The sequence below is a fragment of the Diprion similis genome, chromosome 8, assembly GCF_021155765.1.
Source record: "Diprion similis isolate iyDipSimi1 chromosome 8, iyDipSimi1.1, whole genome shotgun sequence".
NCBI lineage: Eukaryota > Metazoa > Arthropoda > Insecta > Hymenoptera > Diprionidae > Diprion > Diprion similis.
This window is the reverse complement of record NC_060112.1, coordinates 26133389-26158079: the sequence shown is the minus strand read 5'-3', so window position 1 is coordinate 26158079 and position 24691 is coordinate 26133389. Positions and strand designations below refer to the sequence as shown.

The 24691-nt window shown below is 41.0% G+C and overlaps 6 protein-coding genes across 12 annotated transcripts; 5 read left to right on the top strand and 1 right to left on the bottom strand.

Moving 5' to 3' along the window:
• Positions 1-143: 143 nt before the first annotated feature.
• On the top strand, positions 144-2451 carry LOC124408671 (jerky protein homolog-like). 2 transcript variants are annotated; one of them, XM_046885790.1, is made up of 3 exons: positions 144-789; positions 1034-2107; positions 2213-2451. In XM_046885790.1, the coding sequence occupies exons 1-3, from the start codon at positions 435-437 to the stop codon at positions 2380-2382; spliced, it is 1599 nt and encodes a 532-aa protein (XP_046741746.1). In that variant the 5' UTR covers positions 144-434; the 3' UTR covers positions 2383-2451. The 2 variants fall into 2 exon arrangements, with proteins under 2 accessions (XP_046741746.1, XP_046741747.1); XM_046885791.1 differs by having other exon boundaries at positions 1034-2109; positions 2193-2451.
• A 319-nt stretch (positions 2452-2770) lies between these two features.
• Positions 2771-4652, top strand: LOC124408678 (probable tRNA N6-adenosine threonylcarbamoyltransferase, mitochondrial). The gene is made up of 5 exons (XM_046885804.1): positions 2771-3182; positions 3276-3534; positions 3674-3802; positions 3875-4231; positions 4313-4652. The coding sequence occupies exons 1-5, from the start codon at positions 2971-2973 to the stop codon at positions 4616-4618; spliced, it is 1263 nt and encodes a 420-aa protein (XP_046741760.1). The 5' UTR covers positions 2771-2970; the 3' UTR covers positions 4619-4652.
• Positions 4653-4661: 9 nt separating this feature from the next.
• Positions 4662-6820, bottom strand: LOC124408680 (GTP-binding protein 10 homolog). The gene is made up of 4 exons (XM_046885806.1): positions 6620-6820; positions 5802-6105; positions 5503-5721; positions 4662-5418 (listed from the first exon to the last, which is right to left on the bottom strand). Exons 1-4 carry the CDS (start codon positions 6659-6661, stop codon positions 4814-4816), a joined length of 1170 nt encoding a protein of 389 aa, XP_046741762.1. The 5' UTR covers positions 6662-6820; the 3' UTR covers positions 4662-4813.
• Positions 6821-8069: 1249 nt separating this feature from the next.
• On the top strand, positions 8070-12844 carry LOC124408667 (putative sodium-dependent multivitamin transporter). Of its 4 annotated transcripts, none has more exons than XM_046885782.1 (9): positions 8070-8226; positions 9555-9727; positions 10183-10404; positions 10666-11006; positions 11082-11201; positions 11425-11642; positions 11764-11981; positions 12072-12325; positions 12429-12844. In XM_046885782.1, the coding sequence occupies exons 2-9, from the start codon at positions 9614-9616 to the stop codon at positions 12754-12756; spliced, it is 1815 nt and encodes a 604-aa protein (XP_046741738.1). In that variant the 5' UTR covers positions 8070-8226; positions 9555-9613; the 3' UTR covers positions 12757-12844. The 4 variants fall into 4 exon arrangements, with proteins under 4 accessions (XP_046741738.1, XP_046741739.1, XP_046741740.1 ...); XM_046885783.1 differs by having other exon boundaries at positions 8070-8231; XM_046885784.1 differs by lacking the exon at positions 8070-8226 and having other exon boundaries at positions 9607-9727; positions 10095-10404.
• An 890-nt stretch (positions 12845-13734) lies between these two features.
• LOC124408665 (sodium-coupled monocarboxylate transporter 1-like) lies at positions 13735-20422 on the top strand. Of its 3 annotated transcripts, none has more exons than XM_046885778.1 (9): positions 13735-13859; positions 17014-17436; positions 17544-17769; positions 17862-17929; positions 18198-18493; positions 18592-18810; positions 18903-19086; positions 19157-19456; positions 19547-20422. In XM_046885778.1, exons 2-9 carry the CDS (start codon positions 17089-17091, stop codon positions 19775-19777), a joined length of 1872 nt encoding a protein of 623 aa, XP_046741734.1. In that variant the 5' UTR covers positions 13735-13859; positions 17014-17088; the 3' UTR covers positions 19778-20422. The 3 variants fall into 3 exon arrangements, with proteins under 3 accessions (XP_046741734.1, XP_046741736.1, XP_046741735.1); XM_046885780.1 differs by lacking the exon at positions 13735-13859 and adding an exon at positions 15492-15509; XM_046885779.1 differs by lacking the exon at positions 13735-13859 and adding an exon at positions 16822-16840.
• A 690-nt stretch (positions 20423-21112) lies between these two features.
• LOC124408681 (45 kDa calcium-binding protein) lies at positions 21113-24205 on the top strand. The gene is made up of 4 exons (XM_046885807.1): positions 21113-22004; positions 22282-22545; positions 23457-23638; positions 23732-24205. The coding sequence occupies exons 1-4, from the start codon at positions 21473-21475 to the stop codon at positions 23909-23911; spliced, it is 1158 nt and encodes a 385-aa protein (XP_046741763.1). The 5' UTR covers positions 21113-21472; the 3' UTR covers positions 23912-24205.
• The last annotated feature ends 486 nt before the right edge of the window (positions 24206-24691 follow it).

The window sequence follows — 24691 nt, the reverse complement described above, 5'->3', positions numbered from 1 at the left end:
AGCTGATGCTTACTTACAGCTACTGAGGGAATATCGACTTCCAAGGATAGTTAGTTCGCTTTGCGCAAGTCGCAACTTCGTTGTTGATCGCTAAGTTTTATTGACGGTAGCGCTGCGAGCAGCAACAGCGACGTCATGGCGGCTTTTCGTCGTTCAATGAACGATACAATAATTTTGATTCAGTAACGGAATAAGATTTTACCGTAAAAATGTACATTGATGCATAGTCAAAATACCGTTTATATGAAAAATGCTGTTGAAGCAAAAGCGGATTTCGAACATGTTCAAAAATCTACGATCGTCATTTAGTAATAGAACATCGTAGCAGCTGTGTTTTTGTTATTGTGACGTATGTACGACTATTTCGACTATTTTCGAAGCGGCGCGCGAAAACACGTGAGATAAACAAAAGAGTTTGAAGTTGCAGTTCGAAAATGGAAATCATGGTGCAAAAGAATCGTTCAAATGTCGGTAGCGATATGACGAACATATGCAATTCTAAAAGGCGGAAAAAACTAGCGAGTTTTACAGCACAGCAGAAGTTGGATATTTTGAAAAAAATTGATGAAGGTTTTTCTATTACAATGGTCGCTTTAGAAAATAATGTGGACACAAGTACGGTTAGAAAGTGGAGGAATAGTCGACAGAAAATTGAAAAATGCAGCGAAATATCAACAGAAGCAAAACGAATCCGTTCTGGTCGCGCCGAAAAAGTTAACGAGGCTCTGTACATGTGGTTCACTGAAATGTGGGCAAAGGGTTATCCCGTAACTGGTACAATTATAAAAGGTATTATCGAACGTCCGATCGTTCACAATTACCGCTTTTCAAAATTTTTCGAACGACCATGCACGCGATTGTAATAACAATGTTTATAAATTTTTTTGCCTACAAATCTTAACAAGTTCGGTAAAAGTTGATAATTAAACGGTTTAAAGTATAATTTCGTACTTAATTGAATGAATAATAAGTAATTGAATAATCTTCAATTTTATCTGCATATATTTTTTTTTTTTTTTTTTTTTTTTTTCAGGAAAAGCTCTCGAATTCCATGAAAGATTTGGCGCTGAGGAGAAATTTTATGCCAGCGACGGATGGCTGAGTCATTGGAGACAAAAGTATGGCATCCGCCAGTTATCAATTACAAGCGAAAGTTCCTCTCCGAATTCTGAATCGGCTGATAATTTTAAATCTCAGTTGAGGACAAAAATAGCAGATGAGAACTTGAATGCGAGTCAAATTTTCAACGCCGAAGTCACAGGTCTTAATTATAAAGTTATGCCAAATGAAACACTGACAAACGATGGAGAAAGATCTGCACTTGGATTCAGTCAGAATAAAGACAAATTAACAGTAATGCTCTGTTGTAATGCCGACAGCTCGCTCAAAATACCGCTTCTTATTATTAAGAAATCGTCGAAGCCTAAAGGTTTGAAAAATTTATTGCCAAATATTCTGCCAGTCTACTATACGCGGCAAAAAAGTGCTTGGATGAATTCTGTTATTTTTGAAAAATGGTTTAAAGAGGAATTTGTACCAAGAGTCTCCGATTTCTTAAGGGTCAAGGGCTTGCCTCAAAAAGCCATGCTTCTGATTGGTAATGCGCCATCTCATCCATCAACGGAAGTGTTAACTGTTGGCGACATTACAACCAAGTTCTTACCACCTAATGTCACAAGTTTAATTCAACCTATGGATCAAGGTATCATAGAGAATGTAAAAAGACGATACAGAAATAAACTTCTCATGCATATATTGAACGACCAATGCGATGGCAAAGAGTTGGTCGAATCTTTGAAATTAATCAACATTAAGAATGCTGTTCTTTGGGCAAGTGAAGCTTGGGATGAAATCAGTTCAGAGACAATTGTAAAATGTTGGAAAAATTTGATGCTAGGTATTCCTGAAAACGAATTACATGTTACATCTGATGCAGAAGAGGAAATAAGTTCCGAAAAAATTCACCAAATTGCGAATAGAATAAAAAGTTTGGAAGATGTTAGTTTAGATGTGATAGATGATTGGATATACAATGATGATTCTTCGCTAATCTTTCCATCGGACGAAGACATCGTTGAAGCAGTGAACAACAATAACAGCGAAAATGGTACGGTCAATATTCGGTACTGAAGACAATAACTGATTTCACCCGTTTACATACCATTCAGACTTTAGAGTACTTAAAAATAGACTTTATTCTCAATTCTTTCAGAGTCTGACACCGATAATTTTGAAGAAAATCAAGTTTCACCATTGCAAGCATGCAGGGCAGCAGAGTGCCTTACAACGTTTTTTCAGCAAAATGGGGCAATTTCCAAAGCAGACATGGCCGTTTTGAGAAAAGTGAAAGAAAAGATACTCCAGATAAAAAACCAAATTTAGTCATTACTATACTTAAGACTATGTAAATATTGTACACACATTAAGTAATTTTCAAATAAAGTTCTACACCAAATACGCTAGACTTTCTACTTTCCTATTTTGATCTATGATTCTAAATTCACAACGTGTGAAACCTGAGATCTTATTATCACGAATAATAATAATAACGTATATGAAATAAAAAATTTTAGAATTTTAAATGTTCACACAGAAGTAACACAATTTCCTCGACCAACGCCAATTACAAAATTGTATTCCTCCTGCTTTCCGCTAGATGCAACCAATGGTAATGCTGATTGAGTGTTGAACTGTTTCCGAGAATTTATGAATGGCTGCAACGCAAGATAGTTTATCCAGATTACCGGCTTTGCAGGCTTTGCTGCGTACGGCACAATGCACAATGATGTAAATAGAGAATTGGGAAATGCGGAATCTGTTGTTTCAAAAATATGTATCTAAGTATTCGGTGATTTGGCGTGATCGTGGAGTCATTCAATCGAACAATGTGCAAAGTTGTAAATATACTTACGTCATAAGAAAGAATATTATTCAATCGTAGAATTCGAACTGCGTATATTTTTGTACAAAATGTTAACCTCAAAAGTCGGATTAAAACACTTCCGAAGAATTTTCTGTCCGAGAAAATTGGTGGAAAATGACATTAGAAAATTGAGTAATAATAAACCAGCGGTGATACTTGGAATAGAAACAAGCTGTGACGATACAGGTTGTGCAGTTGTTGATAGCAATGGAACGATACTTGGAGAAGCTTTGCATTCTCAGCATTGCGTTCACCTTAAGTTAGTATTTTAATAATGAAATCTATGAACGCATGAGAAACAAAGAATTTATACCTTTTATTTTATTCTACTTATTTTATTTTACTGTTTCAGTAACGGTGGAATAATACCGCCACTTGCCCAAGAATTACATAGGCAGAAAATTACCGAAGTCGTTGAAAAAACTCTGTCCTCCGCAAACTTGAGGTTAACAAATGTCGATGCCATAGCTGCAACGGTCAAACCCGGTCTTATTTCGTCTTTGATAATTGGTACTAATTTTGGAAAGTACTTGTCCAAAGTTGGAAATAAACCGTTCATCCCTATACATCACATGGAAGCACATGCTCTGACTGCAAGAATGATTGAAAAAGTTAGTTTGCTTTATTTTAATCAATTTCAACTGTAATAGTTGCTTTCTTTGGGTTGGAGCAGTACTCTGAGCAGTTTGAATAAGAAACGGGAATTTGCTTCAAGAAATTTTTTGATGATGACGTAGTTTCTTTGTTCAGGTCGACTATCCGTTTCTAGTCCTGTTGATATCCGGTGGTCACTGTTTACTGGCGATAGCTCAAAGCGTTGACAAGTTTTGTCTGCTCGGGTCAACGATCGATGACGCACCTGGTGAAGCGTTTGACAAAGTGAGCTTGAACTGTTCTGCATGTTAGTAAATTATTATCAACATTCTCACATATAATTTGGTGTATTTACAGACTGCTCGAAGACTCAAGTTGCGAAATATTCCAGAATTCTCTGAATTGTCTGGAGGTGCGGCGATAGAATTGGCCGCTAGTCGAGCAACAGATCCTGAACAGTTTAAATTTGAGGTACCTATGGTGCATTGGGCGGACTGCAACTTCAGCTCATCAGGGTTGAAAAATGCTGCACTAAGACACGCCTTGAGACAAGAGAAAATTCATGGCGTAATAGGAGATGAACTAGTACCGGATATTTATAATTTGTGTGCTGGATTCCAATTAGCCATGACGCGCCATTTGTGCCACAGAACGCAACGCGCCATGGAATTTATTGAGTTGGAAAATCTCATTCCAGAAAACAACCGAACTTTGGTACACATAAATAGTACAATTTAGCTGAGATATGCTGGTTTCCAATCTTGCTAATTATTTTTCCCAAATTTTTTGCCACAGGTAGTATCCGGTGGGGCAGCCTGCAACAATTTCATTGCTAACTGTCTTGAAACCGTTTCTTCCCAGATGGGGTACAGATTTGTCAGACCACCGCATAAACTTTGTACAGATAATGGTATTATGATTGCCTGGAATGGAGTTGAGAGGTGGTTAGCTGACCGAGGTGTATTGAGAGACAGAGAAGAGATAGAAAATGTCCAAGCGATAGCGAGAACCAAGTTTGGTGAAGATTGGAGAGAAAAGGTGGCGAACGCACACATAAGATGTCAGTGGGTGAAATTAAAACTTCCTTACCCTAAAACATGAAATACTTGAAATTAGGTAATAAAATACATCTGATATAAACAATGGTTCAATAATTTATTTACAAAATTAACTGATACTGGAGTTATTTCTGTACAAGTACGTTGTTATGTGAAAATGGGCAAGGTTTTTTTCTTTTTTCACGAGATAAGAGAAAATTACTGCTCATTCAAGGTGATTGTTCGATCTAGTTCACATCTACACAAGCGTTGGTATCCTTTGCATACTCTCCTCTTTTAACTTCTTGATTAATTCACTATCGGAAAATTCCTCCGTTTGCCTTACTTCTTTTTCCGCGAGCAGATCTAGTACAATTCGTACTTTTTCCTTGAGCAACTTGATTTCATCGACATTTTTCTCGCGGAGAGCAACGGATAAAATAGCTTCGAATACGAAGGCTTTTTCGGGACGTATCTCGTCTGAAACTGTTGCTAAATTCCGTTCGTATTCCTTGATCAATGGTTTTATCTCGTTTAATTTCTCCCTGGCGTTTTCTGTGTCCATTTTATTAATAACCAGAATAGCAGGCATGTTGAGTAAGTCTGGTTTGTAAAGTTCCAGCTCCTTGTTGAGCAACACTATCGTCTCGAAACAATTTCTTGGCACGTGTTTGGGCGATAATCTAAAACCTTGAATATCTACCACGATCAACATCAATTTCGTCCTTTCAACATGCTTCAGAAATCTATGACCCATTCCTATATTGATATGAGCACCTTCGATCAGCCCTGGTAAATCTGCTATGGAGATTTGCCTCAGGTCCTTGTATTCTATTAAACCAATGTGTGGCCTCAGCGTTGTGACTGAAATATTTGAAGTTTGGTTAATTTAATAAGTACATGCGCATCAAAATTTATTCTCTCAATAAAAGTTCCTATGAAACTTACATGGGTAAGATGCAATTTTGGGACTAGCTCTGGAAACTGCTTTCAGAAGTGTGCTTTTTCCTGCATTTGGGAAGCCAACTAAGCAGGCATCAGCTATCAATTTAAGATCCAAATGAATATGCAGAGCTTCTCCTTTCTGCCCACTAAATCCTGTTTCTCGACATCCCCCGATTCCCCCTTTGGCAACGATCAGTTTCGAACCTGGCTCATTTAATTCTCCTGAAATGATAATAAAATTTCTAGTACAGTGAGATGAGAAGATCGGTATAATATGAGTAAAAGAAATGTTTCTTTTATACCTAATTTTACACCTTGATCGGAAATCACAGACACCCCTGGAGGCACCGGGATCGTCATATCTTCCCCAAGTTTACCCAAAAGTTGTATTTGTGAGCTATTACCGCCTGCTCCAGCAACTAATTTATGCGCTTTCAATTTGGATGCAAGATTTTTCAGATTCTCGCCCTCCTTGGCAACGAGATATACGTGTCCACCTCGGCCGCCAATTCCTCCGAATCTAGGCAGGCCCATCCCACCTGTTCCACCTTTTACATGGAGACGCAGCGAGTCTACAAACAAGCCACGTAGATAGTTTCTCGGCACCTAGGGATAATTCAAGTTTGTTAACATAAGAGGTGAAATATTTCAATTTTTCACGAGATTGAAACTGGCAGTGTTAAAGTAACGAAATGTTGAAATATAAATCACTATTTTACAACTTCAAAATAACTTAAGCATATTAAATTTCGGATAACACTAAAGCTGTGAAATAAGGAATTTTTCTAAAATTGCGTTGTTACGTTAACGATACGAAATTGCATTTCATATTTTCTAGCAATATTCGAATAACTGCAGTGAATATACAGCCTCATTTTATAATTTGCAAGAACTTAATCTAATCCAAATTAGTTTTATCTATTCGAATCCAACTTTCGTTAACCTAATGTAATCCAATATAACCTACAAGGTGAAGAATTTTGGCAAATTCAACACGCGCAAGAACGAAATCCACTGAAGAACGAAGAAAATGTGAAAAGGAGAATTAATTATTTTGTTAAGCGTTTTGGTGAAAGCTGACAAAAAGTATAAAATTGAATCGTTGCACAAAAAATTGTACCTGACGTGCGGCATAACCTAAAATTTGTGTGAAGACGACCATGATTTGCGTTGATATGCAGGAAATTCAACAACAACTATTCACACTTTACGTTTGATTGCCAAGAAACTTGGTAACATGTTCGAAACGTCTAGAAAAGCTCGTCTAAATTTGAGCTTTGCACAGTTCGCAGAACACAACTTCTCTACTTGTGACTGTTTGCTTGCGATGTTTAGCAAATTGTTGTTGAATGCATTGATTATTGATTGCTAAAGACGTTAACTGTGGATGTTATTGTGATGTCGGTGAAAGGACGACGAAGTAATGGCATTGCCCTACACTTACCGACTGGCCTATGAGAGTCAATCAAGTAGGTAATACAGGAAGCTTCTATACCAAAGCTCCATATTTTAGTAAGACCTACAAGGGCACCTATCTTCAGCAATTATTATGCGATGCTTATTAGTATCAACTTCACAGCGCGCTTTATTTTTTAAATTGAAATCCATTCACTGTTCTTTGATAAGAGGCGACACGGTTTAAGTATGTTTTGTCCCATGAATTCATAAAGCATTGATGCAAAAATGCATGCGAGAGATGCTCCATGTGAAATTTACACGTTTCAACTGTCAACATTTTTAATTTCACTATAGTTACTTTTCATATTATTCTGCACAGAAAATAAAATGAAAAGATACTTCATTTCTTAGAAGCATTTCGATGCGATCAAATCGAAATACCAATTTTATCGAAGAACATAGACATTTATAAATAATTTGCTATAATTTTGATTCACTACTTCGGAAAGTGAAATCAAAAAATGAATAGGAAAACTCCATTCAAATCCATCAAGCGCATCAAGAAATCACCTCATGCATTGGGTCCTCATCCTTGGGAGTCGTTTTCACCCTTCTAACCCGGCCGTTTTTCCGCCGATGAAAAAAAATACGCGTCTCTTGGTTTTCAATGTTCTTCAACACCCATGAGTCTCAACGAAACCAAAGGAGGACATCAAACTGATGTTCCTTGTGAGACGCATTGCCTATTAAGATTTATTTGATGTTATAAATTCTGATGAAACTCAGTATGCTTGTACTCCTCTGTTGATAATCCACATAATCAAACTGCAATTTTTCACCTTGCCTTCTCCTCCTGTTAATTCCCGCAACCGTCAATTTGCTCAGCGCTTAAATTCGGCGGTATTATTATTATTATTATTGTTTATTTGTTGATCCCCTAACAACCATAAGGCAAAGTACAAATAAGATGGGAATACAGTGTAGAACAGTGTATGACATGTATGCCTGTACAATATACATGCATCGATACGTTACGGCTAGTATAGCGATTCGTAACGAATAGCGCTTCTTGCGAAAACAGAACGAAATTGAGAATGGAGAGAAGGAACGCATGCGCGATAATTATCAACCTTCGGCTTAGCCTCGGCTGGAGAGGTGCTCGTAGAATGCGTAGGTTAGGTCGGCATGGTCAGACCATCAGACGACCAGTAGAGACGGCGCTTAGAGTAGAGTCTGGTCGGCCGCCCTGGGCGATTCTGTCCGTTATTATTGTCTCCTGTTGATGCAGTTACGGAATACAGAAAATTGGCAAGCGGACCGAGACTCGTGGTGAGGTAATTGACCTGTGATATGTTTTCATTTCCATAATTATATTTTACCATGTGGCTTGTTCTCGCGATTCTCTTACATCATTCTTTTACACACAATTGAATACACGCGTGTTTGTCTAATATCGATCGTGTAGGAACTCACATTGCACAAGCGTTCACTATAACCGTTGTGAATTTACCGCTATTACTACACGTGGTTTCCGAATCTCAGCGCATTTATATTTTGCTTTGAAATAGTCAATTATTGAATTACACCTCAGATTTCACATTTATGCAAGCCCTCAAAATTTCACTTACGTCACGTCTCCCCTAACTGCAATCGTGGACTATGCGCTGATATTTATTACGCGCGTTCTTTGAACCGTGGAAAAATAATAATTCATTAGTTGAAGGTTTTTCAGAGGAAATGGGAAAACTTATGAAAATCATTCTGTGGCGAACACGAGATCATGGAATTGATCGGCATGATGTTTTTTTTTTAATCAAGTCAAAATGTAAGAGTCGTATCTACCGATATAGAACCCGTAGTTGTTAAGATTGCGGAACATTAGTTCCAACCTTTTCGTGTGCATTTTCGTAACCAGGTTAATTACAATTTGTGAAAAAATAAGTAAATTCTTTGACATTTTATCACCAAAATTAAATGTCACCACTACATTAAACATCAAGAAATATACTGACATTCAGTCAGAACATAACGATTATTCAGGTTTCAATTTGTTTGCTTGCATGCAGAAGATATAATAAAAAACAATTCGTGTCAATCAGAATATCTGGAGCACAATAGTTATGACATCCAGCGTTCTCATCTCATCCGACTTTATGCAGCTTTGTGTTGGTCATGCTCTAGTTTGAGTAATACATTGCAATTACAGACAAAGAATAAGAGCCGTAAGATTATGAGACTATCCCGCCTTGAATCTGTCCAGCTTGACCAATTTATAGCAATGTACTAAAATTTTCTTTTTGTACTTTCTGAAAACCAGATGAAAAAAGGCTGAAAGCTTTACCGGTTATCATGAGATAATAGAGCGGACGAAAAATCCAGTGTAGACATCTGAACACGAGGGATTTACTTAATATAAACCATGTCTATAAACCAGTATGTTTGTTCTATGTACATATTAGAACTAGCTAATTTGAGTTCGCAGCTCGTTGCGTTATTTCCGAAAGGAATTCGGCCAGATATAATTTACCCAAGATCGGTTCAGAGAATTTTCCAGAGGTTTTGACGCTATATTATATTTTTTCACGAACCGGTTACGCAGATTTTTTGCTATTTTTCACTGCAACGCCACTCAATATATTACGTCTCTAAATTTCCAGATTACGAAAGGAAACAGCAGTGCGATCGCAACTCGTCAGTAAAACGAATCGGCAGGAAAATGACACCAACTTTGGGATGGGCCGATTACGCAGTGATGGGAATAATGTTGATAATCAGCACTGGAATTGGAATTTATTACAGATTCACAGGCGGTCGTCAGAAAACCACGCAGGTGCGAAAATCTGCGGTATCACGTTGCCTGTAGCGATAACTCAGCGGCGTTTGGTATATTTAGTTGGGGAATTGCAACGACGCGATATTCGTGGGATATTGAATTGTGCTTGCATCCACGTTTTTTGAGTCCAGATCCATAAGCAGATTGCATTGACGATACGAAAGAGTCGAGACAGTAAGAAACAGAGCCACCAATTATTTCATCCGGCGTTGCGATTAATATTTGCTCTGATTCGTCCCTGGAGGATTAGGTACTTTATTGCACGAAATCTACTTGCTTACACTATCGCACTTAATTGATAACGCAAATCGGTTCAACGAGTCTGTAATTAATAGGAGTCTAATGCTTATGTACCGTTGATAAGAACCATACGCAAGATGGGCTTCAGGGTCGGGATTATCCCGATTTATATACACCCATCCTCTTGCTACAGCATGAAATTTTCGTCACAGGAATACTTCACCGCTAATGGATCGATGAGCATAATACCGGTGGGCATCGCTCTCATGGCCTCCTTCATGTCGGCCGTCACTCTCCTTGGCGTTTCGTCCGAGAATTACACTTACGGCACTCAATTTGTCGTCATCAACATATCCTACGGGATCGGCACTCCGATAGCTGCCTATGGATTCCTTCCCGTATTTTTCAAACTACAAGCCACAAGTGCCTACGAGGTAAGGCTCAATCATTGACTTGCCTATTAATGCGGTACTCGATGACCACTCTTGAAGTTGAGTGTACATCTGTCTTCAGGATTTCAAGACTTTACATGACTTCGGATCAGTTTACATAACTTCACAAGACTTCACGTGACTCTGAATAGCTTCAAGTGATATTGTAGGACTTTTTTTCTATGGTGTTCACCTGACGTCAGGAGTGGTTAACTCTTTGAAATTGTCTGACCGAAACACATTCCTTTCTGAAAAATTCCGTAGTACCTCGAAAAACGCTTTGGAGTCGGTGCCCGACTGGTTGCCAGCTTCGTCTACTGGGTCCAGCTGCTCCTGTACACAGGAGTTGTCCTCTACGCTCCGTCGTTGGCGCTCGAAGCAACCACCGGCATGTCAAAAACCTGGAGCATTATCGCCATTGGACTGGTGTGCGCCTTCTACTCAAGTATCGGCGGCATTAAGGCCGTCTTAATCACCGACGTATTCCAGAGCATCCTGATGTTCGTCGCCGTGTTCGTCGTCATCGGCATTGCAGTCGGTGACGTCGGCAGCTTGTCCGAGATCTGGAGGATCGCCGAAGAGGGAGGTCGCATCGAGTTTGATAGGTAAGCGATCGGTTGAAATCCCATACACGAATAGAGATCGAGCTAACGATAAGAGACCATTATATTGTTTTCCAGCATATCCCCGGATCCCACGGTGCGGCACACCTGGTGGAGCCTCGTAATCGGCGGCCTCTTCACTTTCCTGTCTCTCTACGGTGTGAACCAGGTTCAAGTTCAGCGCATGTTGACCGTTAAGTACGCTACCGATCGTCTAAGGCAAAAGAATTTACTCCTGGACGAGGTTCCCGCTGGAATCGTTACATTTTTAATCATTCAAGAACTAGTTGCATAATACTGTCAATTGTTTCTACTGTCGAGTATTTGAAACACACTGCCAATTGAATTGATAAATTTTTTCTGCTGGCAGAATCATTACTGCGATGGAAAACGTTTTAAATGTTTTCTGTGTTTCTTTCAGGAGCTTAAAGGCTGCGCAAGCGGCTCTATGGCTGAACTGGCCAATTCTGATGTTCCTTTCCTTCAGCACCAGCTTCTCTGGTCTCGCGATATATAGCAGATACTATAACTGTGATCCCATAAAACAAGGAAGAATAAAAAATAGCGACATGTTGATGCCTCTCTACGTCATGGACACGATGTCACACGTGCCTGGCCTGCCCGGGCTCTTCATTGCAGGTGAGCTTGATCAGGCTTTGCTGTAAGAGATTGAAAACTTGCAGTACCATCGAGACAACGATCTAGCACCTCATCGGCAGTGTAAAAATTGAAAAAAATTTCACTTTCTACTCACGCAAAGGGATATTTAGCGCCGGTTTGAGCACCGTATCCGCTGCTTTGAATTCCTTGGCCGCGGTAACATTGGAGGACTACATAAAACCAGCATACAAGCGATGTTCCGGCAACGATTTCCCTCTCACCAGGTCAACAATGTTCGGAAAACTGCTAGCCTTTGCCTTCGGCATTATTTGCATCGCTCTGGCATTTTTGGCCCAGTTTTTGGGTGGCATTTTGCAGGTAAAATCCAAAAGGAGTGTTGATTGGATGAATACATAATATAGATAGATATTTACTTTTCAAACATTTGCTATTTCGTACCATTCATAGGCTAGCCTGACGATCTTCGGGGTGGTAGGAGGTCCCTTGCTCGGTATGTTCACCCTCGGAATGTTCACCGAATCGGCGACCCAGCGAGGTGCTATAACCGGGACTCTTGTGGCTCTGATATTCTGCCTGTGGATCGGATTCGGTCAGCCTCGGCCAAGCGCTCCAAGATTATCGACAACGGATGCGGGCTGCAATGCAAATTACACGGGAATTTTAAATGCGACAACTGAGGCACCGACAACGTTAGCGACCTGGTACGACTCCGTTTATACACTCCTACACCCAATTTTATTCCCAATCAGAATTTTGAGGAGCAGTAATGACGTTTGAAAACTCACGGCATTTAACATCCTGCAGGACCAACGCCACCACTGAGGACGATTCGGTCAGCTACTTTTATCTCTATCGCATCTCGCACATGTGGTACAGCGCCATTGGCTTCCTGGTGACTTTCCTCGTCGGGTTGCTCGTCAGCAACGTCGGGCGGATCGTCATGAAGGAGGAACAGCCGGAGCTGGACCCGGATCTGTTTATTCCTTGGGTAGCCGATCGCATAAGGAAGCGGCGATCGCGGTTTTCACCGTCATTCGACAAGCTGGCTCTTGAGCCGCGCAGTGTCACTTCGAAGTACACATTTCCTGAGGACAGAACGGAGTCGCCGGTCCCAAGAAACACGGAGTTTTAGTTGGAGATTTATCGGTGACTCGATCAGAGGCCGGACCTCGAGGATGCACCCAATTTCACGTCTTCCAATTTTCATATATATATATATATATATATATATATATATATATTTAAGTATACTGCATGTTGATATAATGTTCGAGCATTTATCGATTCAACTCGATCACATGCTTTTCACAATTATTCATTGTATGCATATTACGTACATACAAAAATATGTCAGGGTTTAGTAAAAATTCACACCTATATAGACATACATTTGCTGATGTAGTTTGAATATAACGTAAGTTGAGTTATGTAAGGTGTACTTAAATAGTATTCTAACAACTATAATTTTTTCCTACGCATTGAGATTTTAGAGACTTGCAAAATTGAACTAGATCAGTAAGCGTTCATTGTGGAGTAATTTTGCAATGAATGAAAACTTTTGACGTAGTATGAATTAAAGACCTGTACTTTCGATTGAAATTAATGATACTACTTCTAACCAAGAGTAAACGGATCGTCATTTTACTCCGTATTCAAGTATCACAATTGCGTAGGTAAGATACGGGCTATGATTAGGGTGTGTGATTGTGAATATTATCAGTGATATGATAATAACTTCGACGACTGTTAACTATTAGAATCAGATCATAATATTAGGCAAATATTAATGTTTTGTAACGCCACCGGTGCAAATAAAGTGTTAAAATTTTTGAGATGTGAATAAATCCGCAACCTTTTCCTCAGCACTATTCCCAGCATCCATTCTCAGGTTTCGAAAGTGGACGAGCATAAACATATTCGACTACATTCAAAATGTTCACTTGTATCATTAATGGAAACTAACGCCGGATGCTACGCACTCGTGTACCAAATATTTGGAAATGTTCAAACCTCTGCCTCACCTGTTGTGCCCTTTTGATATCCTTGTGTCTATATCCGTTTGTTTTCAAATTACTGACCTACGCTAGTCTGGAAATGCTTAGGGACAAAGGTGCCGGCTGATTGTGTCGTGGCATACCAAATTATATTTTCAAACACATTGTCAGGTGTCAAGTAAGTCGATTAGTTCGTAGTTGACCGGTGTTGATTTTATTCCACATTGCTCCAGTTCGCCAGGTAAGCAATTTGGTTACTTCTTCACTGATTTACTCGATTATCTATTCTTTGCGAGGAAAACAATGCTTGTAGAAATTGATCAAAGCTATCGGTTTGAGTTTACTTGAATGTTAGAAGTAGAAGGGAACCAAGGAGAAAGAACGAAACACGCAACTCTTTATTTATTTTACACACACAAGTGGAAGCATGGTGCCATGCATCGTATGTACTCGGTTCGTTGGCCCTACAAATATGATTGCAGTCACTTGCGAGATGGATCATTAAACGGCTAATCGAAAAGCGGCCCTAAAATTAATCGTCGCGAATTAGGGCTGCAGGGTATTAAGTAATTAGAACTGTTACGGGTCTGCGTCAGCCGGATTAATGCAGTCAAGTTTGGATACAACCAGTTTCAATTCCATGTACACACGTACATAATTGCATGTGCACGACGCTGCTTGCAACGTCCATTGCACTTTGAATTTTTGCTGTTTTTCGACTCTTCTGGGTTACCAATTTTCACAAATTTACCATTTCTTATGCTCAAGGGAAAAACATGGTTAAGTAACCCGAGAATTTGCTTGTTATTCTTCATTCTTATCCTTCCTCATCCTTGGACCGAGGAAAACGCAGTCACGTGACGTTGGAGGACAATTCTTGATGACTGCGGAAGGATTACGATTACGATTCGGGAATGTCGAATGAACCGTAAACAGAAAGCTTTGCTCGTAAAATTGGCATTTCAAGAATTTAACTTCATGGACATGAGAATGACGTCAATTGATTATAAGATGTTTACGTCATTTCATTTCGTTAAGTCAAAGCACGTGTGCGTTGTGCGCTCATTCTGATTCACATTCATGATGTACCCAGGAACCACTCCAACTTATTATTATCATTTTGACTTTAAATTGATTTCTGAAATTCTAACACAAAATGACAGCGATTTATTTCATCTAAGCGCAGTTCTGAAAATTTCGAACCACTCGACAAAACGATAAAGGCGAGCTCAACATGCAGTGTCCGCCACTCGGTTTTTGTGTTCTTTTTCTTTTTACTGCGTCATAATCTTTGCTCTGCCGCATTTAAAAATTTACTCAAACTGCTGGTGATTTAAGTTTTTTTTTTTCTGATGGCTGATTTACAATCATGGATCCTAAAAATTTGGGGCTGCAGATGCTTCGAAAGGAAGAATTGTCACGGTGCGATTCTTCGTGTGGTACGACAAACTATAATCTAATTGCGATAGCGGACCTGCTGCACTGATATAGTCGCCACAGATGCATTTCGATTAAAGTTTCTAATTGTGGAGTTATGGCTAGAAGAAGCCTTCGCCGGGGCGGGTATATAAAGACTGACTCAAGGCAATTAATATCATCAGTCTTAATCCTCTCGTCTGTTGTCTCAACTTTCATTCGTTCATTTCCCGTTTCGCACAGAGTTTGATCCAAGTGAATATTTTTCTAAATTTCTTTTGGCTAGATTGCATATTTTCTTCGTTTTCAATTCCATTGAGAACACGATGAAACCAACTGATAAAGTCTGCGTATAGTAAGATATCCAGTGAATGCAATCAAAGTTCAGTTCCGATAGAATTTTCCAGCTTATTCAAATCACTATTTTCACAATAATCTTGAAAGTGCAGTGAGAAGAACGATGAAATTTTAAAAGGTAAGGTTTCACTATACGGTATCAATTTCATTGGATTATTATACCGGAATGAAATCGTCAGACTGTAACAAAAATTGTATCAGTTTTGCTGACGGTTTGATACTTCAAAAAAAAAAAAAAAAAAAAAAATTCAGGTATAATATTTCAATTTAGGTGCCATCCTTGCAATTCATCTCGATCTTCCGAAATTCGTCCGTCTTTGCTTTTTAAACGGTGAACAGATATTGTCAGATATATAGTGAACTTCCTGAACAGTTGTGCAATTATTTGTTCATACAACAGCGGAATTAATTTGAAATTAATCACAAGTTGTCCAGGCCTTTTCTGCAGAGATTGGAGATCTCCGTATTTTTTTATTTTCCATCCGTCGCCCTTGATATGTAACGTGTAACGTATTACGTAGAAAAGAACGTGGCTAACGCGATGGTAAAAGAATTACCTGGTGAAATGAAATCGAGGCATTCTTGAGTATCCGAAGTCTGACACGTGCGCGTGTAAGTTGTATTGTTATAATAACGTCTATAGTAAATATAACGCAATATTGTGTGTTGTTCGTAACTGCACGTTTCGATCATTTGTGTTTAATTATGCGGTGCTTGATGCCACGTGTCCGTTAATTTTCCTCCCTCCGCGATGTAAAATAGAATGAAACGATAATTTTGAATCGCAACGATATCAGAAATACGTGAATATACATAGTGTGCATTCCCGATAGTTGCATATGCAACTGTTCGCGGCTGGTTTGCGCCGGTTTGAACCGCCTGAAACCGGTTAGAATTAAGCCGTTCAGCCCCTCTGCGGAATGTGCAACGCAGAACAGAAGGATGGACGCATCGGCGACATTGCACGCTGATCTTATCCGTATGCTGTTAAAGAACGATTATTGCAAACTACGCCATTGCTCGTTGCTTTTCGAGTAAACACCCTGTCTAACTGCGGCATCGCAAGATAAGACATTGCAATTTGTTCCCGGCATTTAATAGTCGCGATTATCATCGCCTAATGATTACTGTCACGACCCAGGATATGAGAGTTTTTTTTTTCTCTTTCACAAAATCACCCGAGTCACCTAACCCAATTATCAGGCATGAAATCAAGGCTGAAACTAGATTTCAAAGAGTACAAGACACTGGAAGTCTGCGAGTAATAATTCTTACAATCGTCATCACGAATGCCCCTTTCCACACGATCAGAATTGGTAAAGCGATCAAGGGTGAAAGAACAGTACAGTATAAGGGTTAGGTTAGGTTAGGTTGCACGGAGGAATCAAAATGGACGATACGAAGAATAGGGAAAAAGCATGATGAGGAAAGGTTTTCAACCCGTTAAAAGTGACACCGAGTCCTTAGTTTATGAAAAAACGTTAATATATTCACGTACGTGTTTATGGCGTACGTGAAGAAAAGTTATACAATCTTCTAACCGTCCGTAAACACGGTGATATCCCATCGAGCGAAATCCCACTCCGTAAGACGCACATGATGTGGTTAATTCATGTTTACAGGAAGCCCATCGAGCGATTAGGAGTCGGACTTATAAGACCAGTCGAGCTGACGGATCGGCAAAGTGGTTTCAAAAAATGGCCAAGATTAACCGACAGCTCCTGATCCTCTTCATCGGACTATCGGTGTCCTCCGCCGAGCAGCGAAGGCTGCTCTCGCCTCCGATGGACGATCGGTCTCCTGAGGAGCGATCGGAGCTACTTCATTACTTCGGTTGGGCCGACTACACCGTCCTTGCCGCCATGTTGATCGTCTCCTGCGGCATCGGGCTGTTCTACGGCTTTTTCACAAAGAAACAAGAGAGCAGCGAGGACTTCTTGCTTGGTGGCTCCAGCATGGGAACCTTCCCCATGGCCATGTCTCTGGCCGCTAGTTTCATCACTGCTATTGAACTCCTTGGAAATCCTGCCGAGATGTATAGTCAGGTGTGTGCCGATTTTCATGTCAAAATGCCAATATGGTGATAAATCTGACTGATTCATCATCATCTTCATTCAATCCTGCACATATCTGACCCTTTTACTTTTCTCAGGGAACCGAATTCTGGATGACTTCGGTCGCCTTCGTGCTGGTCATTCCCATCACCTCGCAGCTTTACCTTCCAGTCTACATGAAGCTGAGGCTGACTTCAAGTTACGAATATTTGAATTTAAGGTTCAATCGGCACTGTAGACTGCTGGCTAGTCTTTTGTACATGGTGCAAATGGTGCTGTACACTTCGGTTGCTGTTTATGCACCTGCGTTAGCCTTAAGCGGCGGTGAGTTTTGCATACAATCATTCTTAACTGTCGTCGATTGATTACTGGCTTATTTACTTATTTTCACTATCTTCTGCCTGTTCGCTTTCCAGTCACGGGACTCAACACCTACATCGCCGTCACCGTGGTTTACGTTGTCTGCATCTTTTACGCATCTCAGGTAAGCTTCATTATCAGAAGTGTAGATCGAGGTTCGGATGATACCTTGAGAGACCTTGGCGTCCTATTCAATTGCACTCTTGCCATCGTTGAGTACCAATGACGATCTCTCCGAATGCTTGATGCTCACGATTGCTTCAATCGATATCAGTTTTTCACAATTGATTCCAACTGTCATTAATGCAGCTTGCTATGTACATAGTACTTTCCTCTAAAGGTAGAACCACACTCTCGAGACCAGATTAAAACATTTTAGCCGGGTGTTTCAGGGCGGTATGAAAGCAGTGATAATGACGGACACCTTCCAAGCCGGAGTTCTTCTTGGTTCCATATTTTTGATCCTTGGTTGCGGGATGACCTGGGCTGGAGGAAGCGCGGTGATATGGAAGGACAGCGAGCGAACGGGTCGGCTGGAGTTCTTCAACATGGATCCATCACCGACGGTTCGTCACAGTTTCTGGAGCGTCGTTGTCGGTGGGACGTTTTACTGGGCGACAATGTTCTGCAGCAACCAGGCTTCGGTCCAGAAGTACCTCAGCGTCGAGACGATCGGCCAGGCGCGAACGTAAGCGAAAGCCCTAGTGCTCATCGTGCAATGTTTTCTTGTCAATGAGATCGCTAACGAGTCGTTGAATGACTTCAATTTGTCATTTTTTATCACAGGGCACTCTGGGTCAGCTCAGCTGGTCTGATTTTAATCTATACAGTAAACTTTTTAACCGGAATGACGTTGTACAGCGTGTACAAGCTCTGCGACCCGCTACAAGCCGGCTACATAACAGCCAGCGATCAGCTCCTTCCGTTCTACGTAATGAACTTCATGGGAGAGCTTAAGGGTGTCCCCGGGTTCTTCGTAGCTGGAATATTCGCGGCCTCTTTAGGGTGAGTGAGATATTCTGAGCACAAACAATTTTCCAATTTTCATGAACATTCATTCATTCGTTCGTTCATCCCCCCGCTTTCAATCCCTACAGGACCGTAGCCAGTGCGCTAAATTCTCTAGCCGCAATCACGTGCGAAGACATTTTTCAAGGCTTGTTCAGAATCAATTTACCACCTAATCGTGGGGCCGTTTACGCCCGCTGGATCAGCGTCTTCTTCGGCGGTGTCAGCTTCGCTCTGGTCTTCGTCGTCGAGAGGCTTGGCGGTGTTTTGGAGGTGCGTATAACCATTACCAAGTACCAAAAGTTCCCCTCGTCGCCAGTACTGGCACGTTGACGTTCTTCAGGTGGCCTTGTCCTTCAACGGAATGGTGGGTGGTGTGACGCTGGGTCTCTTCTCCCTGGGGATGTTTGTGCCCTGGGCAAACGCGAAGGGCGCGATGACCGGGGCTCTGACGGGACTGGCTCTGGTGTTATGGGTTGGTTTGGGGGCGCAAATCGCGTCTTTAAATGGGCAGGTACACATCGATTCGAAGCCAGTGTCAACGGCCAACTGTCCATCTGTGGTCAACAAAACGACTCCTAGCTTCCTCCGAGACAGCGGCAACAAGGATGATGATGATGATGAAGTCTTCGTTCTGTACAGAGTGAGTGCCTGTGATCTATTTGTATAAGAAGATGGACGATCCATCGAGGATCGATCATTCGGTAATTCGATAAATTGACTGTTGCCGCAGGTGAGCTACTTGTGGTACAGCATGATCGGCTGTCTGACCACTATCGTGGTTGGAGTGTTGGTCAGCTTCGCTACGGGGCCACAAAATCCCGAGGAGTTGGATGACGACTTGCTGAGCCCGCCGGTGCGGAGGCTGGTCAACAGAAAGTCTGGAAAATCGCGAAAAAAAAATTTAGAGGGAATATCGAACTTCGGACTGGACATGGAGGACGAGAAGATCAGTGCAAAGTGAGGTTCAAAGTAACGAATAAGTTAAAGTCGGCTTGTGCTCATCGACTCGATTACATTTACAATTGCCACAGCGTTCACGCACAGTCACTTTTGCCTACCGGTGAAACTGCGGAAGTCGTCTTTCCGCACGGAATGATGGCTGCTGGACCGGGGCCGGAAAGTGCCCATAAATCGAATCGGCAATCGCGATAGGGAATATGTACATATATATATACATATACACGTGCTATATTAATTTTTAATCAACACTAGATAGTTTTATATATATACATATATATCGCGGATTACCTTTCCCGAAATTTGTGAAATTTCTTTAAATTACATTAAACTCGTTTGTGTTTTAAGCACGAATAGTCCCGCTGTCGCTTTGCCGCTGCAGATGCTCGGTCCTTGCAGAGATACAAGTATTACTTAATTTTACACGCACATGCATACCTACTCGCAGGCGCTGGTCTCCGTTCAAGGGATACAGTAAATAGTAAATACCTAGAATGGAATAACGATAACCGTATAATGTTAAGAGTGAGAATATTTTTGCTATTCAAACGGATGCTGCGAGAATACGTACTTATTTATTGTACATATGTGCTATTCATATACTTGTTATACACGTAGAGAATCTTCACATTAAATGTAAATGTTAACACAAGCCGTAGCCTGCTGGTGCAGGTTCGGACCCGCTTTTTTCTTTCACCATATCTCCATCCTCCTATTTCCCTCCAACTTTTTGTTACGAAATTCGATTCCTCGACGAGGAAGACATTAGTTTTGCCATTTCCACGAAGAAAGCGCCACCAAGTCTTCAAAGACAGGAAGTTACGGAGAGTGAACTACTTCGATGCTCGGTCGGTATAAAGAAATGTGAAAATGACGTGACGGCGTCTTTCACCATTATTATAGTTAGCATAACGAAGAATGTGGGTGTAATTGCGGTAATTTTGCACAGATTAATAGTGCCATGTAGGTACTGGAGACCATCAGACATCGTGCGACGGCGCAAAAGGTCTCGATGTCATGCGCAGGATTGGAGGCTGTTGGTATACGAGCGAGAGAGTCGGCTCTCGGTTCCAAGTGAAAGTGAATCGATAGGATATGCTCGTTCCTTGGACGGGGCAATGCTCGTGTGCACGGCGTAAAGTAAACGGTACATATCGTGAACCGCAAACCGTCTTGAGTCGAGGACCGTGTCGTGACTTATGGAGCTGGTTTACCGTACATCAGCAGCTGGAAACTCTCTAAAACTCTGGTAATAACACCGGTGCTATGAGACTGACTGTTCAAATCGAAAGTCCGTTCTGAACGTGCTCCACCAGCTGTCACTTCGCTCTGGAAAGGATCTTCGTGAAAGAATTTGAAAGGTGATCGAATATTGTTGATAAGAGGAAATTCAACTGAGTATAAAGTGCAAGCTTGGTGTGTCACTCGATGTGGGGGATGCTGGGGTAATCGTGTGCGGATGAAAGTGTGACTTGTGCTGAGTTTCGAATGATGAGAAAGGAATGATCTGACAGTGTTGATATTAGAAGTGCGCGATAGTCTTGCGCCGGCGAATGAATTGCCGATTGAAAAGTATTGCGCGGAATGAAAGTGGCTCGAGCTCCGAGTCAGTCGTGGGGAATTCGGAAATCGAGTGCGTGATCATTTTATAGCTCACTGATTGTAAGTGTGAAGGAGAGTGAAGTGGAGAGAATCGAAGATGGTTTCGCGGTGCGGATTCTGCAGCAGGGGGGGGAGTTTTGGCGGTCTTGTATTCCTCAGGTGGACGATAGCGATACCCATCGTCATATATTTCTCTCTGTTCTTCGTGAATTACAGTAAAAGAATGCCGTTGAAGAGTCTCGAGTCGTTGGAAGAGGCGGTGAAGAATACCGGCGAAGCACTTCAGCTCCAGAGTATTTCTTTTGACGATCGGCTGAGAACCTCGTCCACTGGTGAAACCAAGTCCGAGAGTAAGCCGGTTTTTAAGAATTCGAAGAAAAGATACGAGCACGTCGGCATCGACCGGAGAGACGAGAAACTCATCGAGGAGGTTGAAAAGCTCGAGAATCTCCAGGAGCCCAAGGATTTACTTACTGAAATATTTCAAAGGGCAGACACTGACGGTAACGAACTTCTCGACATCCGGGAATTGGCCAAATGGATACACGCCAAAATCAAGGAACACGTCAACAGAGCCATGACCGATAACATCGGCCTCTTCACCGCCATAGACAATAATCCCAGAAATGGTAACAAAAAATTTTTGAAACAGACGTTTAGAATCAGTCAATGAATAAGCTCCTTTGGTATAAATAATAGTTTAAGTCTCTAAAAATTCTTAGGCGAGTAGTTCCATTATAATTAATACCTTAAGATTCAACTTGATTAACCTGAGTGGTACAGTTCTTGAGTCGATATTTGAGAATTCTTCCGTTTGTGGATCGTTTTTACTACAGATTATACGTCTGGTGTATACTTGACTAAAAAAATTCGCCGTCAAAAGATGCGGTAATATTTTTATTGCAGGTGAAATATCCTGGGATGAGTATCACGCGCACTTTTTGAAAACCCACGGCTTCTCCGAGGAGTACATAAACTCACACAACAAGCGGCATCCCGAGCTGTCGAGGACCCTGAAGGAGAGCATAATGCGTGACAGAGCAAGATGGGCTGAAGCCGCGAGGAATGACCCGGAGCGACTGGCTCTCGACGAATTCCTGGCCTTCACGCATCCTGAAAGCAGCCATCGAGCTCTGTTGCAGATGGTTGAGGACCTTTTCGAGAAATTTGGTACACCATGGTCCCCTCCCTTTATGTTTACCCGCTGCGAAATAAACATGTTTTGACACTATTGACCCTAATTGGTTATTGGATGACTTTTAAGAATCTAAAAAATGCTTTCTCAGTTTTCCTAACCAGAATTGATTGACTCAACGAAGAGTTTGAAAAGTGTTGGGGTGATATTCGCCCCAAGTGACCAATTAGGGTTGGTTGGACCTCGAAACACGTGTTTCATAACTCATAGAGCCATTTTTTGAAATCGGTTTTAAAAACATGTGTGTGCATGTATGCAAAAGATATTCTATATTGAATTTGGATTCATGGATTTGGATGAAAGTTGGGTGGAAAATCGATTATTAGGTGGATATGATTAATGAAACTTTTCAAGTTACCGAAAATGAGGAATTTATTTTTTAACTCTTCAATAATTAGTTCGTGTAACTTGAACACAGAAAAATGGCTCGATTGATTTGGCTGAAATTTTAGCGTTACATCAAGTATTCGGCAGAGACGTGTTGGAAAATCTTCAAATTTCTATACCTCTTTCGGTTACGTGTAGGTATCTTAAATTCCGAAAAACCGGACAAATCGATTGTAATAAAATTCTAGAGTAAAATCAACTATTCAATGGAGTTACGATATAATACTTCTGAGCACTTCGATCTCGACTCGTTATTGCAAAATGATGAAGTCTCATAATTTTTCTAGAATCAATGTAGAATAACTCAAGTTTTCATTTCCTTATAACTGCCTAAAACGATTCACTTGATCATTAAAATTATTCTTTTTCACGTTTATCGATATCGTTTAACACCTAGAAATTTTTCTTCATCTAACATCATCTAGAAAGACGACCATTCAGTCACCTCCGTTGCAAATAGCTGAGCTTTTTTGCTCATCAGGTTGGTATTAATTCTCAGATCGCGACGGGGACGAGCAGCTAACCGAGGACGAGTTCGCCGGTCTGCCGAGCGACGGCGTGGGTCTAGACCTCGGTGATGACCTCGAGAAACCGATTCCAGGTAGCGACGACCGGCGAAAGGAGTTCAAGCACCTCATCGACAAGAACAAAGACGGGCGAGCGGATCGCGTCGAGCTTTTGGTACGCAGAAATCGGCGGCAATTCTTGTCGGCTTTTGATCCAGTGAACGGCAAAATTCGCTAACATTCTTCTTCTCCTCCTTCTTCTCCGCAGATGTACATCGATCCTAGAAACCCACGTCACGCAATTCAAGAGGCACAGCAGTTGATTGCACTCTCTGACACGAACGAGGACGGGAACTTGAGTCTCCCGGAAATACTGAACAAGATCGATTTGTTCCTCGGTAGCAAAATGGTCGACACGGAGAAAAGCTTTCACGATGAGTTCCGATAATTGGTGGGGAGCTTTTTTTCTCTTCACTTTCGTTCGAAGACGACTTCGACCCCACAAGAGGGAAATATTGGAACCGTTGACCTAGAAGTTAATCGGTTCATCAGTCATCGTCGCCATATTGTGCCCGAGCACTGGACGCCATTCTTCCTTGGTCTTGGCCAGCGATCTTTAACGGGAATTCCAATTACCGACCGAGCTGGTAATGAGAAAATACTGGTGATGGCTGTCCGCACGCGTCTGTAAAAATAATTCGTCTGTCCTGTAGCCTATTGAATAGAATTTAATGATAATAACGATATAAACAACTAATCATACAGACGTGTTATAATTTAGACCGTTAAGTACATTGATCCATAGAGAGAGAGAAGAAGTTTTCGCGAATTTATCACGTGACACCGGTTAATTGAGCCAAAAGCTAATGTTACGAGTCGGTATTGTCATTTGTAATTATAAAACTTGTTACTCGAGGAGGAAGACAAAGACGAGTGATTAAAAAATCGGGGAATTTACAAATGACATAAGTATACTAAACTATTAGACGATCGTAGAACAAATCTGTGATAGTTCGATTAACGTATAAAAGTTACTACAGTATTTACATAATATTATATGCATATCATTTGATGATCAATGATAACATGTATAACGTATTCGATCCTTGTTACCGCGGGTAAATAGTTGTAAATCAATCATACATACATATATATTTTAGTAAGCGTTAAATATCAAAAAATGTCTGAATAATTTTTGTCAATATCAGCTGTACTTATTCCATATTGT